General features: G+C 39.5%; 2 protein-coding genes across 2 annotated transcripts; both read left to right on the top strand.

Moving 5' to 3' along the window:
* The first annotated feature begins 258 nt into the window (after positions 1-258).
* LOC140171854 (monocarboxylate transporter 13-like) lies at positions 259-9,126 on the top strand. Its single transcript, XM_072195182.1, has 4 exons — positions 259-482; positions 4,984-5,124; positions 6,017-6,826; positions 8,880-9,126. Exons 1-4 carry the CDS (start codon positions 317-319, stop codon positions 9,011-9,013), a joined length of 1,251 nt encoding a protein of 416 aa, XP_072051283.1. The 5' UTR covers positions 259-316; the 3' UTR covers positions 9,014-9,126.
* A 4,464-nt stretch (positions 9,127-13,590) lies between these two features.
* LOC140171053 (uncharacterized) lies at positions 13,591-17,570 on the top strand. Its single transcript, XM_072194230.1, has 2 exons — positions 13,591-17,109; positions 17,229-17,570. The coding sequence occupies exons 1-2, from the start codon at positions 13,591-13,593 to the stop codon at positions 17,568-17,570; spliced, it is 3,861 nt and encodes a 1,286-aa protein (XP_072050331.1).
* Positions 17,571-17,772: the final 202 nt, after the last annotated feature.

The raw sequence follows: 17,772 nt of genomic DNA, 5'->3' as shown, positions 1-17,772 counted from the left end.
CCGCACAAAAGCTTTGTGTTGATTACGTAATGTGTGGAGGCAAATTGCAATAAGTACAATGAAATAATGAGTAGGGCGGGCTCCGAGGCGGGTTTCTTCTTCATCTTACGTAACAGTATTGTTCACCAAAAAAACCGGAAGCTTGTCGTTTGGAGCTCTAGCTGAAATACAGCAAGATAATGTAAGATAGTAAATGTAAACCTGTATTTTAGCTAGAGTATCTCGAGCTAGGGCTAGTTCTAGTTTTGCATAGCTTGAATTTGTCATTAATTTGTATTTCAGGGCACAGCATAATGGCGGTTAAAAAAGACAGTGGATGGGCGTGGATGATATGCATAGCTACCTTTATAGTACAAACACTAGAGACGGGTACGGTGAAAGCTCTGGAGTCATGCTACCAACTCTTTGTCAGCAGTTTTCAACGCCAACATGGGTCATCGGATTAGGTATATCATTGGCTCCTGGCTTTGGAGCAATAACGAGTAAGTAAAAACGGTAAAAGAGCATAGGCTATGATTTATATGGCATCGACGATCTATATTTTTTGATGATCTATGAATCCGTGTATGTTACAGCAACCCGCTATCCACCCCAACACCGGTACCGCCGACCGACCCAGTCATAGACCTTAAGCATCATATTTCGAGGCGCGGAAAGACACCAAATTGGTGTCGTATGACCTTTGACATTCTTTTGTGGCGAGTGACATGGTCTTTCAATTCACGCCGAGTGTCCTTGACAGGCGTGACTATGCGTCAGTGGTCATGAAAGAATTCAAAAGATAACCTCTGCCCCAATAATCCCGAGCTATTGTCTGAAACTGCTCCTCGGAATATGTATCATAAGAACTCAGTCTTCAAATGATAGTCATGTAACGACCAAAAGATAAATTACTGACTATCATTGAAGACTGAGTTCCGCAGTCTACGACCGACCCGGGGTCTAAGGGGGCTCGTAAAAAAGTAAAGAAAACATACCTTAACTTCCTTTAAAGGCAAAAACAAGATATACCCTAATGGTAATTAAGGTATCTTTGGGGTATCTTTCCTTGCTTTTTACGGGCCCATTAAGTTATCTTTTCTTTGCCTTTTTACGGGCTCAATATATAAGGTATCTTTTCTTTGCATTTTGCAGGTCTATTGATTGATCACTCAATATGAAAAAGAACATTTTGACATCTCTTTTGTCAAAATCGGAGCATTTTCACATTTTGACCCCCAAAGACCCAAAAATGTAACCTTTGACCTTTTTAAATTTAACTCCAAAAACGGGACATCCTAAGTAAGACTATACATTTTCTAAATCCTTATAGAGGAATACATTGTCATGCTTGTTAAGACAATTTGAGTAAATTTGGAATCTGGCCCTGTGTGAAGTTTGATGACCATTTACTCCCCCTCCCCCACACACTCCCTACACATCTGGGACTTGAAGCATTTTATAGGAAGAAAGTACATGTTATGTTTCCAACGGTACCAAAAACCTTTGGTCCTAATTTTTTTATTCCAGCATCAAATTTACTTAAGGGAACTGGAATGAGCGTTTTGAGCGTTTCGACAACATTTTTGTGGGACATGAGAGCAGCACATCAGACCTATCGAATTGCATTCTGAATACGAAGAATGTCTTTCTGATATCAAATAATTTTCATTTATGAAATTCACGATATAATACAAATTTTATGACAAATTATTAAAATTTGACATTTTTCACATTTTGAGATATAACAGTCCTTGAAGTAAATTTTATAAATTTAATGATATAGTCTTAAAGTGTATGTAGCTGGGAGGAAAAGCCGACGATCAATTGAAAATTTGACCTTTCATATTGAAGATATGGATTTTTTCTCCAAAAAGACCTAATTTTTTTTGGTGTTTTGGGAAAAAAATTCATATCTTCAATACGAAAGGTCAAAATTTTCAATTGATCGTCGGCTTTTCATCCCACCTACATACACTTTAAGTATAAATCATCAGATTTATAAAATTTACTTCGAGTACTGTTAAATATCAATTTTTAATCATTTGCCATAAAATGTGTATTACATTGCGAATTTAAAAAAAATCATAATTGGTCCATTCTCAGATAAAGCGTCCAAGTTTGGGCTCAGGAATTGCAAAATGCCAACCACGAAGAATTCGTGAAAATCATTCAGAATCGTAAACTTTAATAGTTTCAGAACACAAAACAATGCATGGGTGATTTTTCAACAATACTTCATTTTTGAGCAATATTACTTGTACGCATTGGGGTAACGTATCAGTGGTAACGTATCTGTGAAGCCCTTTCCCACTTTTGTCTTAATCGTGCAAGTGTAAAACTTACCGACTTAATACCCATACTTGATCAGTCATCACCCAATGTACTGAATTCTGGTATGGTATTTGGCTTCATTTATCACAGCGTTTTTCCGAGGGAGTAGAATTTAGGTAACGTATCTGTGAACGCATGAACGTAACGTCAGGATTTTTGCCATTAATAGACCTGATTTTTTACTTTGAAACCATTGTGTTATGTACCACATATATAATATAACTATAGAGCCTGCTTGATCCATAACATATGGGAACATTCATATAGCCAGTTATTTTGACAGATTGTTATTCATTAGAAATATGGTAACGTATCTGTGAACAATTTTGGCGACATAGTCTCAAAGACCTGTTGGAAAAATTTAATAACTTGCGTTGTGATGTTTTATACTTTATAATTAGGGCATGAGACCACTAATGAAAAGTACCTATAATCCATTATTATTCGCGCATGTTTAACGAACAGGGACACATTATACGGAACGTACCTTGGCTGGCGACATGGAGGAAAACAATGGACATGCATAATCAGCTTTATTGTTTTATACTTTCTAGGCATGTTACAACCTCCAGCCCCACACATTTTAGAAAGCAACTCCTAAGTATTAGTTATATTAATAAAAGTCATTTCTTTCTGACGAAACAAGTCTGAATACGACTTGACACTATGGGCGACACAGATTTGGCTTTTTGGACACTTTATCGGAGAATGTGCCAATTATTTAATATCAGAAGGACATTCTTCGTATTCAGAATGCAATTCGATATGTCTGATGTGCTCTAATGTCCCACAATAAATACTGTCCAAACGTTCATACCCCATCCCTTAAGACGTTACTTAAAACGTTACTATTTGTTAGTACTTCAGATTAATCAATTTTGGAGTCACAATATTGAGCTCAAAGTGATGCAAGCAACAGAAATGGACTTTACAGTGTCACGTTAGCCATGTGTAGGAGCCATAAACTTCAAGATCAAAGTTTATAGGGGTCAAATTTCAAAATTGCTCAAAAGCAGTACTATGCTGGTTTTTGACGGGTTTTTTTTGTCAGTTCCTGGAGAACTGACACCTTCTAATACAGGTTTGACGATCATATGACAATTCGAATCATATCGAATGATCACATGATCTGTAAAAATATCAATATCGATATCAATATTATTTGCAGCAACGAAACGGACCACAGCTGATGTAATAGACTGTCTATTTGAATACAAGTATCGGGAGCATAGCCGTGCGCGTGCGCAGAATCTAGTCTCAATTCTAATGTAAATTGGGTCACAAACCAATTTGGTCACGTATCGTCAATTCAGTCCAAACCAATTCGCCCACATGCCAATTCGAACCCTGTATAATTGATGTACAAAAAAGGTTGCAACATTTAACTTTATTTAGATGCATTGATGTCTTGCATTTGGTCACAAACCAATTTGTTGTACTTTGTGCACTTAACCCTCTATTCATATTTTTAACCAAATATCATATTAAGAGTCGTGCGATATGTCGAAGCCACAGAACAGTTGGTCCACGCTTTTGTATCATCTCGCTTGGACATGGGTAATGCCATTCTGTTTGGCCTTCCAAAAGATCAGATTCACAGACTGCAACTTAAACAAAATACCTCTGCTAGACTGGTCACCCACACATAACCTTCTGAACACATATCTCTCCAGTTTTGTTTGATTTACACTGGCTCCCTGTTAACTTCCGGCTTAAATACAAACTTATGCTGCTCGCTTACCGTGTTGTCAATGGAATTGCTCCCCATACATATGATATATGAACTTACAACTCACCCCGGTCTCCGTTCTGCAAATAAAACTCTCCTTGTTCAACCTAAATCATCTCGGTCATGGCCTGGGTGATCGTGCCTTCTCTGTGGCAGACCCTCGCATACGGAACAATCTTCCCAATTTTATTCGCAGTTACTCTTCAATCGAGTCATTCAAATCCGTACTCAAGAAACAATTTTTCGAGCTTGCTTATTGAGCTGGATTAATGTGTAGTTTTTTGTTTATATTTTGCTCCATGTATATTGTTATTGAAATGTACTTTTGTTGATTGCAATTGTTCCTTGTTTCCATTATCCCTGCTGGTATGTTTTGTTTTGCTCTGTATGTGCCACGAGCGATTGTTGCGGATCTGCGCGCTTTATAGGTGTACATATTATTATTATTATTTCCACGTCAAGATGCACCCATTGCTTAAAATAGGACGTAATTACAAATTAACCTTATACGTGGTCTAGTCGAAATCTGGCAAATTTCACTAACATTTGTGTGTCTGTTGAACCCTTCGATGTTTTCTCCTCCTATAAAACATGTTTCAGGGAGCTCAAATAGGACCAAAATATTTATCCTGAGTAAGCAGTGGGACAACCACACCTTGAAAACATTTTTATGGACATTATCCAAAGCAACAATATGATGCTTACTAAACTGTTGGCTTCAGTTTTAACCATTTCCGATGTACCAAATCTGTATTCGCTTGAACCAACATATCTTAACAATAAAAATTACGTTTTCATCAAATAACTTTTTATTTTGTAGGCTTGATGTAAGAGTATAATCATGGGTAATTTCAATATCCTTGCACGTAAAATACCAGAGATGAGATGATGGAGGTAGAACTTTTTGAATGACCCTCGTATATAATTATGTCTCTATTCAGGTCCTTTAGCTGGTGCTCTAAGCAAACGTGTGTCACCCCGTTCTACCGTGATGGTGTTTGGCCTATTGGCAGCGACTGCATTGATTATTGCGTCTGTGTCGACATCAGTTCCCACTCTGTTGATAGCTTTACTTTTGACAGGTATTTTTTTCACACATTTATTAGTTTATTATTATAGTGATCTCTCGAATGCTGTAGTAAGACATGTTCCAAAATGGCGGGACAACAGACGAAGATAGATTGATAGATAAAAAAATTGAGATATCATGTTCCGTGCGGACATGCGTTCGCGAAAAAAAAGTTTTCGAGATATCAGCAATTTAGTGAATTTTAGTCTAGAAACACTGTTTTTAGGATTTTTATATTTTAGAAACACTGTTCGATTATAATTTTGATTTGGAAAAGACACACTTGAATTATCACAAATAATAGTGAAGATTAGAGGTCAAAATCTTGATTTTTTTTTAGATATGATTTTTTTAAAAGGGAAAAACGTTAAATATCGCAGCTTGAGAAAACAATAAAATACATAAGAATTAATTTTACAAAATTTGCCTCGCGAAGTTACATTTTTGAATATAACTTTTGAATGGAAGCTCCGATTGTTGTCAAACAAAAAGCAAAAGAAAGGTATTTTTTTTCCTTAATTCCAATTTGTAAAGTTAATATTTTTGCCCACAACCGGGGGATTCCACCTTAAACAATAAAAACACTTGTCATTTGTCAGATACATGTAAACTGCTTTTGATATGGAATGTCTGTAGCGTTAAAATTTGAATAAAAGCTTTAATCGTTTTGAAATATAAGTATTGTACGAGTCATACAAAAACATTAGGAGGAGGCGCCGTATTTAACGTTAGCTTTGGACATTGAATTATTTTACTGGCTTTTCACCCGATTAAGCCGGTTGAAAATAAGGAAAATAATTAAATATCAAAAGCTAACGCTAAATACGGCGTCTCCGCCTAATGAAAATTTGGCAGATATATTGTAGAGAGAAATCATAATGTTGTTGCCTCTATCTTTAATCAAGGTTTTTCGATCGGAGCTGAGTGTGTTGTTATAAGCCAAATGGTTATCTACTTTGATAAGTATTACGATACTGCAAATGCTTTTGCAGAGACAGGAGTGGCCATAGGTGTTATGGTTATGCCTCCATTAACACAACTATTTCTTGATATCTACGGATGGCGAGGGTCTTTTCTTTTATTGGCTGGTATCAATCTCTATTTCATAGTATCTGGAGCTATGCTTAGACCAGTTTCAACAGTAAATGATGACGCCCACATTGGAAACATACCTGAAAGCGAATATACACCGTTAATGCAAAGGAGGTCAAACAGCGGTTCTTTCCTTGCAAATGTAGTTTATTATTTGGATCTTACTTTGTTTACGGATGCTAGCTTCCTGTCATTGATAAGTATTTACATCTCACACGGCTACTGCTTAACAGGGTGGATGATTTATCTAGTACCTCATTCAATAGATCTTGGCTTTGAACCATACCACGCCTCATTTATCGCGACTGCTGGAGGTATTGGCAATCTCATCGCCTGCATCCTGTATCCGTTCATGGCAAAAACCTTATCGCCTAGTGTACTTCTTTATATCGCATCTGTTATGGTTGCTGCGTCATTGGCAATGGATCCGGTAGTGTCACTCTTTCATTCTTATATGGGACTCGCTTTGCTGTCTGTAGTATTTGGCTTTTGGAGAGCAATGTCCAAGTTGAGTGTGATGAAAGTGATAAAAAATGTCATTGACGAAGATAAAATGACCAATGCCGTTCTCTGGATAAACGTGGGGTACAGTGTTGGCTCAATCCTAAGTGGATTTTTCTCAGGTAAGTACCAATGTAATTATTCATACATTAATTCGATTAAATCGTTGCTTTTAAAAGTTCATGTCTGCCCATAAGCTCTATGTGCGAAACAAATCGGGCACATGAAAGGAATCATCACACTGAAAAATGATGCCTACATTTCTTGGAAAACTCAAAATCTGTGCGTTACATTTTAAGACTGAAATATAGACGAATCCAACGAGCCAAGTCATGGTCAGGATTTGGTCATTATAGGGTCCCCGCATGCACCAAACAGGTGTTGTGAGTACCCAATTTGGTGGCTTAAACCCGCTTAAAATTCGATGTTAGATTCTTTTGTGTTGTAAACTGTCATCATTCTTTTGGGTGATAGAATGCAGTTTAAAATACCCTTCAAGACCGCATCATTTCACATTTCAGGTGAGATAGCTGGGTCCCCGTCGCGGCTATGGCTGCCATTGAGGTGTAGGAATGCGTGAAATTGGATTCGTCTATAGCCAAAAGAACTCCAAGATATCGTCTGCACATTTCTATAAGTCATTTGTGTCAATAATCCAAAATTTTTACTATAGCGGCCTAGTGACCATTTGTACGAAAAAAGATGCCGATTCCAAAGTTAAAAGCATTGTTTCTGTTGAGTCATGCTGAGAATGGCATGATGTAATCGGTCGAGTAACCTAGCACAACTTTGTAATCTGCATATGTTTTCATTCAAAGGAACAACAACAATCGTATTATATTTTTTGTTGATAAAGTCAATGGTTCACTGACGAAACTGTCAGCAAGAAAAACTAGTATTCAAGTTGGTTTTGACAAATGAAAACTCTTGTAATTCTTTAATCGTATTGGACTAATGACACAAATGGAGTATTAAAAGAACATACACAGCTATAATAGCCACCTTTATTATAGCCTTCAGTGTTGCCCATTATGTTATCATTCCCTTTAAAAGCTTTCAAATTCTAACCAAATGCTTTTCACAGCTTTGAGCTTTAGTTTTCAAAAAGAATTTTTAATTTATGATTTCAACACTGAGATTACAGTTTTACCATATTTCTGTTTGTCACACGGCCGGGTAGGTGTAGTACATATACATCATCAGTTACAACATTGAATGATCTTGTTCAGCCCAGCTTACCAGAAAATGACCTTTGCATGTGTGTTGGTTGTCAAATGTTGACAGTTGGTGGCAGGTGTCATGATGGGCAATCAGTTCCATCATATGACATTATTAAGTCCAGCTTTCCAGGAAGTGCCCTTTGCCTGAGGCAATTGATTGTCAAATGTTGACAGTTGGTAGCAGGTGTCATGATGGGCAATCAGTTCCATCATATGACATTATTAAGTCCATCTTTCTAGGAAGTGCCCTTTGCCTGAGGCAATTGGTTGTCAAATGTTGACAGTTGGTAGCAGGTGTCATGATGGGCAATCAGTTCCATCATATGACATTATTAAGTCCAGCTTTGCAGGAAGTGTCCTTTACCTGGGCAATTGATTGTCAAATGTTGACAGTTGGTAGCAGGCGTCATGATGGGCAATCAGTTCCATCATATGACATTATTAAGTCCAGTTTTCCAGGAAGTGCCCTTTGCCTGAGGCAATTGATTGTCAGATGTTGACAGTTGGTAGCAGGTGTCATGATGGGCAATCAGTTCCATCACATGACATTATTAAGTCCAGCTTTCCAGGAAGTGCCCTTTGCCTGAGGCAATTGGTTGTCAAATGTTGACAGTTGGTAGCAGGTGTCATGATGGGCAATCAGTTCCATCATATGACATTATTAAGTCCAGCTTTCCAGGAAGTGCCCTTTGCCTGAGGCAATTGATTGTCAAATGTTGACAGTTGGTGCCAGGTGTCATGATTGAATCATTTTAGCCAGATAATGAATGAGTTGTTAATTCACGCACCAAAACGTTTTATTAAAATATGACAAATTGTGAAGGGATCATTTATGCCAAGTAAAACCTTTTTCGGTTTTATTTTCCTACGTATCTTACATCACCGTCATCTTGATGTCATCATGATCTTCCCTTGGACTTATTTTTAACATGTGTAATTAACTTATTTCTTGCAGGCTGGTTCTTCGACCTAACTGGAAATTACGTCCTGTCGTTTTTGACATTGAGTGCGATATCTCTTCTTGGAATATGTCCTCAGTTCCTCTTGGAAATAGGCAGTAACTGCAAACGAAAGTCGCTTAGCAAATAATATTTGCTTATAGAGTTGATGGCCCTTGATATTAATTCAATTCAATTTATTATGTTAGGTGGTGCATCAACCAAATACAATAAGCCAAAAAAAATTAAGGTACCAGTTACGTTCACCCCTGTATATCCTAAAAAGACAGCGTAATCACTGGTCCTTATGTACATTATGGTTCAAAAATGGTCTCATTAGTACATTTACTTTCTTTATAGGTGGCGCTAGATTGGCGGTATGCGCATAACCTGCAAGATGGAGAATATTTAGGCACGCGGTGTTATTAAGTTCCTGCATTTGAAGGGTTATAGGCCTAAAATGGCCGGAAAATCTATGATGAAATAAAGTCCGTCTATATGGTGATTGTTAATGCCAAATTTGGGCTTTCACTATTCTTTTTGTGGTTATACTGCCCTCCGGCGTTCAGAAAGTTTTTCGATTTGTTTTGATTGTCAATCTATCGATATTCAGATTTGTTTTGACATTGATCGATGTATTGTCCCTTCGGTGTTAAATATGGCATGCTGAGTTACTAGAGGAACCAAGTTTTTAACCGTTTTCTACCGCATTATGGCCACGTCTGCTAATATGAACCAAGAATATAGTATACAATGAATTAGAGAAGCTTCTGAGTGAGTTATTTTAAGCCAGCAATTAGAAAAGGAGTATAAATCGGTGGATTTTGGTAACTATCAACAGCATCAATTACACATCAGTTTGTGGAGCCCATGGGCATCTACATTCTAAGTTAAAAACTTGTATGAATTTAATGAAATTCGCCGTGAAGGGACTTGCCAGTTGGTACATGTTATTATTAACTGAATACCAGAACATGTACGTTACAGTGTGGACCATGAAATGTATTCGTATGATGTAAAACAGCCGTACCATAGTCACGAAAAACGAGGCCGTAAATCATGGACCATTCCCGGGCAAATGTCAAATAAATTGCCATTAGGCTAATGAAAGTCGATTCCCAGTTTCCCGTTACCCTACTCCGCTCAAAACAATTTGCTGGCCAAATATTTCATTATTTTGAATAAAATGTTGATTTCTAACAAACTTTAACATACAAATAAATAATTGTGGTTTTAAATATATCATGAATCTCTTTCTGTTGATTTTCAGGGCTTTTCTTTGCAGTAGGAGCATGGTATATGGTTAATAATGAATTATTAATGAATACCTACTCAATTCTCTGTCCCGCACTTTTTGATCTGCTCTGATCTCATCCCGTAAAAATATTGTGAAACTTTTGATAATAGTTGTACAATCACCTTCATGTGGTTGTAAACTACATCTGTAAACTACAAACTGTGATTTATCACATGTATACATGGGTAGTTATTGGTTTACACCTGTAACAGATGCAATAATGAAATGGTATAAAATAATGAATAATGAATAATGAAATGGTCACCTACACAGTCATGAAAAATAATGTAACGGGAAACTGGGAATTAACTTTCATTAGCCTTATGTGTAGCCAGAAACGTGCTTTGAGCATGAACAATTGGTGGCGCTGCTCACACAGCCAACCCAGACGGTGCCAGACAGGATTTATAGTAAACATCCTACTTAATTGACTTCAGCAATTAAGAATGTACCGTATACGTGAACTTTATGATATTGAGATTAGTACCGTACCAGTAGCAGTACAAAAATTATTGTGAGCCAGTAAGCTTCATGCATTAGGACATGAAAGCTAAAAAGACGAACTGAAGAGTCAGTTGGTACAAGTTGAAGCATCAAAAGCTAGCACGTATAATTCCTAAATCCAGTTATGGCAGAAGGTTACGATGATCAATATGATAATGTTGGTGGAGCTCACAGCGTATGGGGACATCCTAGTCCTAGGCAGGAATTTAGGCCTGAAGTTCCGCCAATTAGAAAGGGAGTAAGTGCAGATATAATTGATGGCGAATGGCAATCGGAGGACAGTGTCTTCACTCGGCCAACAACAAAGAAAAGACCACAAAGTAAGGTATCAAAAACAGAAATGACAAAAGTAATGGACGAAAATAAAGAATTAATGGTACTCGCTAAGGCAGCTGTCATGAGAGAAAGATGTGAATATTTAATGAAGAAAACAGACAGTAACGTCAGCGCCGGTGATATACAACCTGAAGATAGTGTTTCCCAGGTAAACCGAACAAGATATAGAAATGCAAGTAGTGTGTCATCGAGTACTAGTAGGTCAGAAAGGGCTAAAGCAATGAAGAAAGAAATAGAACTAACCGCTAAAGCCGCTGTCTTGAAGAAGAACCATGAGTATGAGATGAAAAAACAAGAGCTAGAAAGGCAGTTAAAAGAAGAAGAATATAAAAGACAGGAAATGCAAATTACTGCAGAACTGGAAGTAGCAAAGGCCATATCTGAGTTGTTCATGATGGAGAAGAAAAATCTGCCATTACAAGCGTACCAGGCCAACATCAAGCATGGCAACAACAGGTACCAGGTCAGCAAGTGCAGCAACAACAGCAAGTGCAGCAACAACAGCAAGTGCAGCAACAACAGGTACCAAGCCAACAACAAGTGCAGCAACAACAGCAAGTGCAGCAACAACAAGTACCGGACCAACAACAAGCATGGCAACAACAGGTACCAGGTCAGCAAGTGCAGCAACAACAGCAAGTGCAGCAACAACAGCAAGTGCAGCAACAACAGGTACCAAGCCAACAACAAGTGCAGCAACAACAGCAAGTGCAGCAACAACAAGTACCGGACCAACAACAAGCGTGGCAACAACACGTACCAAGCCAACAACAAGTGCAGCAACAACAGCAAGTGCAGCAACAACAGCAAGTGCAGCAACAACAGGTACCAAGCCAACAACAAGTGCAGCAACAACAGCAAGTGCAGCAACAATAGCAAGTGCAGCAACAACAGGTACCAAGCCAACAACAAGTGCAGCAACAACAGCAAGTGCAGCAACAACAGCAAGTGCAGCAACAACAAGTACCGGACCAACAACAAGTGCAGCAACAACAGGTACCAAGCCAACAACAAGTGCAGCAACAACAGCAAGTGCAGCAACAACAAGTACCGGACCAACAACAAGCGTGGCAACAACACGTACCAAGCCAACAGCAAGTGCAGCAACAACAAGTACCGGACCAACAACAAGCGTGGCAACAACAGGTACCAAGCCAACAACAAGTGCAGCAACAACAGCAAGTGCAGCAACAACAGCAAGTGCAGCAACAACAAGTACCAGGCCAACAACAAGCGTGGCAACAACAGGTACCAGGCCAACAACAAGTGTGGCAACAACAAGTATCAGGCCAACAACAAGCATGGCAACAACAGGTACCAGGCCAACAACAAGTGTGGCAACAACAAGTACCAGGCCAACAACAAGCGTGGCAACAACAAGTACCAGACCAACAACAACTGTGGCAACAACAAGTACCAGGCCAACAAGTGTGGCAACAAGTACCAAATAGTACTGATGATGCTATAATAAACACTATTTCAAGTATGCTCTTACAGCAGCATATGATGACTTCCTTGCCAAAAAGGGAATTGACACCCTACAACGGAGATCCTCTACAATTTTGCACCTTTATGCAGGCCTTTAGATACAGTGTAGAGGGTAAGACAAGCAATGATATGGACCGACTATACAACTTGGAGCAGTATACAAGTGGAGAGCCCAACAGGATTGTTAAGGGGTTCTTAAATAGAGGTCCAAATGCATATCAAGAAGCCAAGCAATCATTAACTGCGAAGTTTGGTAACAAGTATGTTATTAAAGAAGCTTTCAAACGCAAGCTGAAAATTGGCCAGATGTGAAGAAGGATGATGCTCCGTCTTGGTTAAAGTTTTCCATCTTTTTGGGAGAATATTTGAATACAATGCAAGACCTGAATTTTGCCCATGAGGTGGACCACTCTGGTACAGTGAAATGTCTACTGAACAAACTGCCGTATAGTGTGAGGAATCAATGGAGAATTTTGGCGGACAAAGTGATGCAAGAACAAGCCAGAGTAGCAGGGTTTGGAGAGTTTGTGAAGTTTATAGATAAACAAAATAGGATAGTGAGTAATCCACTATATGGAAACATTGGAAGCACTCCCAAACAGCCATCTAAGACCAGCAAGGCGAGAGGCATAAATTTGGCAACACATGTCGATGAAGCCAAGAAATCTCCGTCTACTTGGTGCTACAGTTGTGACAACAAATCACACAATATTCAAGACTTCAGAGTTCTCCAGAAGAAGCCATACGAAGAGAGAATGACAAGCATTAGAAAAATGCGTCTTTGTTTCGGATGTCTAAAGAAAGCTTCTCATCAAGCCAAGGACTGCACGAAAAGGCTGAAATGCAAGACTTGCAAACGGAGTCATCCTACTGTGTTACACAGGAAAGGAAACCACCTGAGAAAAAACCTGAAGAAAAACCTGTTGATGCTTCCACATCATGTGGTTTAACTGGTGCCGGAGGTTTCACGTCAGCCATGTCAGTTGTACCCGTAATGGTAAAGTCTAAGGTGACGGGTAAAGAGACCTCGACATATGCTCTTCTTGACAATAAGAGCACCGCTGTGTTCTGTGCTGAAAGTTTGAAAAACAGACTTGGTGCACATGGAACAAAATCTAGGATTCAGTATACAGACAATGAATGGTGTGAAAAATGTGAACACCATCAAGTTGCACGGCTTGGAAGTAGCAGATGAGAATGGTGATAATAGCATTGAGTTACCGGAAGCATATATACAAGACAATATACCAGTGAATACAGAAGACTTGGTGACTCAGAGAGATCTTGAACCATGGTCATATCTTTGTGCAGTCAAAGTTCCTGAAGTCAAACACAAAGTAGAGCTGCTAATAGGAAACAATGTACCACAAGCATTGGAGCCAATTAAAGTCATTCATAGCCAAGATGGTGGCCCGTTCGCCAGTCAAACCTCACTTGGTTGGGAAATACATGGACTTATAAAGAGAGTAACTGTACCTAGGGAATCAGTACACAGGATTTGTGTGCTTAGTTCAGAAGACAGAGCAGACTTAAATCAGAAGATGACCAGCATGTTCAATCAAGATTTCAGTGAAAGAAGTAAAGAAGACATGATAGAACCTTCCATTGAAGATCAGCGCTTCATGGGCATGGTAACTGAGTCCACAAGGCTGGTTGATGGGCATTATGAAATTGCTCTGCCACTGAGAGATAGAAATAAAGCTATGGTTGATAACAGAGTGCAAGCACTCAAGACAGCCGAGCACTTGAAGAGGAAGCTAGATAAGAATCCACAGTTCAAGGAAGATTACAAGAACTTCATGGAAGATGTAATAAACAGTGATTATGCAGAAAGGGTCCCTAGTGAGCAGTTAGAAGTAGAAGATGGAAAGAAGTGGTATGTACCACACCATGGTGTGTACCACCCAGCAAAACAAAAACTTAGAGTGGTATACGACTGTGCTGTCACATACAAAGGTTGCTGTCTCAATGACGAGTTAATACAGGGGCCGGATCTTACAAACACATTGTTAGGAGTTCTGCTGAGATTTAGGCAAGAACCAATTGCTCTAATGGCTGATATTCAGGGAATGTTTTCGCAAGTAAGAGTGCCCAGAGCAGATATGGATTATCTACGATTCCTGTGGTGGCCAGGATGTATTACGAACCAACCTCTAGAAGAGTATCGGATGAAAGTTCACATATTTGGTGCCACATCTTCACCAGCTTGTTCCAACTACGCACTCCACAGAACTGTAGCAGACAATCAGCAGCATTATAGTAAGCAAGCCTGTGATACAGTGAGGCGTAACTTCTACGTTGACGATTGTTTACAATCTGTGTCGACAGTGAGTGATGGAGTATGTTTGGCCAAAGATCTCATCTCAATCTGTGCGCAAGGTGGATTTAGACTTACTAAGTGGATCTCAAATAATCGTGAAGTTTTGGAGTCAATTCCAAAGGAGGAGCGAGCTAAAGAAGTGAAAGAGTTAAACCTGGAGTGCGATACATTGGGATTCAAGATTGCTGTTAAAGACCGTCCAGTTACGAGAAGAGGCATCTTATCCATTGTTAGTTCGGTATATGATCCACTGGGGCTCGTTTCACTTGCAGTGTTGCCTGCCAAGAAGATCATCCAAGATCTGTGCAAACTAAAACTCGGCTGGGATGAAGAAATCCCATTGGAGCATCAGAAACGGTGGAATCAATGGTTGGCAGAGTTACCTATTCTGTCAACATGCTCAGTAAGCAGGTGTCTCAAGCCAGCAGAATTTGGAAAACCGACCAATATACAACTTCACAACTTTTCTGACGCCAGCGAGTTTGGTTATGGTGTAGTCGCCTATATGCGATTGCAGAATAGCAGTGGAGAGACACATACATCACTTGTGATGTCAAAGTCAAGAGTTGCTCCAACAAAACAAGTGTCTATACCAAGGCTTGAATTAACAGCCGCCACGGTAGCAGTACGCGTGAGTAACATGATCCTCAGGGAGATAGAAATGCCAATAGACAATATCTACTTCTGGACTGACAGCACCACGGTGCTTAGTTACATCGCCAATGAAAGGACAAGATACCACACATTCGTAGCAAATCGTGTTGGAGAAATACGTGAGAACACAAAGGTGTCACAATGGTACTATGTGCCTACCAAAGTTAACCCAGCTGACATCTGCTCACGGGGTCAAAGTGTGAAGAAGTTTGTTGACAATTCTAATTGGATTAGTGGCCCAGAATTTCTCAAAGACTCAGAGACTGAATGGCCAGTTCGAGATGTAAACTTACAAATAGAACCAGATGATCCTGAAGTAAAGAAGAACATGATAGTGCATGCAGTACAAGTTAACAAGCCAGATGAGCCTTATGAAACTTTTGCTCAATTCTTTGGGCATTACTCAGATTACCACAAGCTGAAGAGAGCTGTGGCATGGCTGCTCAGATTGAAGAAGCTTCTTAGTCAAAGAAAGACACATCAGCAGACAGTGACAGGTACAGAGGAGAGTAAGGGTGATGAATTCACAACAAAGCAAGATCTAACAGTGCAAGAAATCCATGACGCAGAACAAGCCATCCTGCGTATTGAGCAGCACAAGTATTTTGCCAAAGAAATCAAATTGCTTTCCAACAGAAATGAAGTACCAACAGCTAACAAAGACAAACTTGATCAAGAATCACATGGTATCAAAGTACATGTGACAGTCCAGAAATCTAGTCCAATTTACAGATTGGACCCCAAGTTGGAAGACGGATTGCTTAGAGTAGGTGGTAGACTGCGAAGAGCAGCATCACTGACAGAAGAAGCGAAGTATCCAGTTATATTACCAAGAAACTCATATGTGTCAGAGTTGATTCTGCGTCAAATCCATGAAAGCACAGGGCACTGTGGTAGAAACCACATGCTAGCAAATTTGCAACAACACTACTGGATTCTAGGTGCAAACTCAGCAGCACGGAAGCTAATCAATAGATGCATCATATGCAGAAAGCAGCGTGCAAAGAGACAGGTACAGAAAATGGCTGACTTGCCTAAAGACCGTCTACAGCCTGAGGAACCTCCCTTTACAAGGGTAGGGATGGATTTCTTTGGTCCAGTTGAAGTTAAGCATGGAAGAAGCATCCTGAAACGTTATGGTGTAGTCTTCACATGTTTGGCGATACGTGCAGTACACATAGAGAAAGCTGATTCATTAGACACGGATTCATGTATCGCTGCAATAAGAAGATTTGTAGCCAGGAGGGGTCAGGTGAAGATCATAAGAAGTGATAACGGAACCAACATTGTTGGAGCTCAAAGAGAGTTAAGTAAAGAAATCAGTCAATGGAATCAGAAGAAAATCTCTGACGACCTGTTACAGAACAATATCGAATGGAAGTTCAACCCACCTAGAGCGTCGCATTTCGGGGGTATCTGGGAACGCCAGATAAGAACTATCCGCAAGTTGATGGTCATGCTGTCCAAGGAACAAACCCTATCAGATGAGAGTCTGCAAACATTATTTTGTGAGGTAGAATCTATCATAAACAGCCGTCCATTGACACTGGTCTCCGGAGATGCACAAGATTTAGAACCTTTGACTCCCAATCACCTGTTACTACTCAAGACACACCAGAACCTTTCCCTGTCCTTCCAGAGAACACAGGTATATGTGTATGCAAGCGATGGAAGCAAGTACAATACCTAGCAGATGTCGTTTGGCGCAGATGGTTAAAGGAATATCTGCCTCAACTTCATTCAAGACAAAAGTGGATTCTTCCACAGAGAAATCTGAAGACAGGAGACATTGTCTTAATAGTCAATGAAACAGCACCAAGAAACACATGGCTTACTGGAAGAGTCGTGGAAACTTTACCGGACAACCAAGGTTATGTACGGCAAGTGAAATTAAAGACAAAGACCAGCGTGCTTACCAGACCAGTACACAAGCTTTGCCTATTGTTGGAAGCAGATGGTACACAGCAGGTCAATGAAACAATGAAATCAAACATCAACAAAGAAATAGCAAGAAATCAAGATCAGGAAGATGAAGAAATCAATCACAAAGCTGGTGAAACAAGATTAAGATCAAGGCCAGTCAAACCAAGAAAGATACTTGATTTGTAAAGAACTTTGCTATGTTGAGCAGGCCCGTACGCAGGATTTCATTTGGGGGGGTGCTGATTTTGAAAAAGTGGACCTTTTTCCAAGGGGGGGGGGGGCGATTTTGTGTAAAGTGGACCAAATTTGGACCTTTTTTGTCCAAAAAAGCGTAAAAACCCCCATTTTTTGGCTCGCTACGCTCGCAAATTCTGAAATGTTGGGACTT

This window comes from Amphiura filiformis, chromosome 15, assembly GCF_039555335.1.
Source record: "Amphiura filiformis chromosome 15, Afil_fr2py, whole genome shotgun sequence".
Lineage (NCBI taxonomy): Eukaryota > Metazoa > Echinodermata > Ophiuroidea > Amphilepidida > Amphiuridae > Amphiura > Amphiura filiformis.
The sequence above is the reverse complement of the archived record's forward strand: the minus strand, read 5'-3'. Positions and strand labels throughout refer to the sequence as shown.

Coding starts and splice junctions, on each gene's coding strand:
- LOC140171053 (XM_072194230.1), top strand. CDS start 13,591: ATGGAACAAAATCTAGGATTCAGTATACAGACAATGAATGGTGTGAAA. Junction 17,110..17,228: donor TGTCCTTCCAGAGAACACAG/GTATATGTGTAT, acceptor ATTCTTCCACAG/AGAAATCTGAAGACAGGAGA.
- LOC140171854 (XM_072195182.1), top strand. CDS start 317: ATGGGCGTGGATGATATGCATAGCTACCTTTATAGTACAAACACTAGA. Junction 483..4,983: donor TGGCTTTGGAGCAATAACGA/GTAAGTAAAAAC, acceptor GTCTCTATTCAG/GTCCTTTAGCTGGTGCTCTA. Junction 5,125..6,016: donor GATAGCTTTACTTTTGACAG/GTATTTTTTTCA, acceptor TCTTTAATCAAG/GTTTTTCGATCGGAGCTGAG.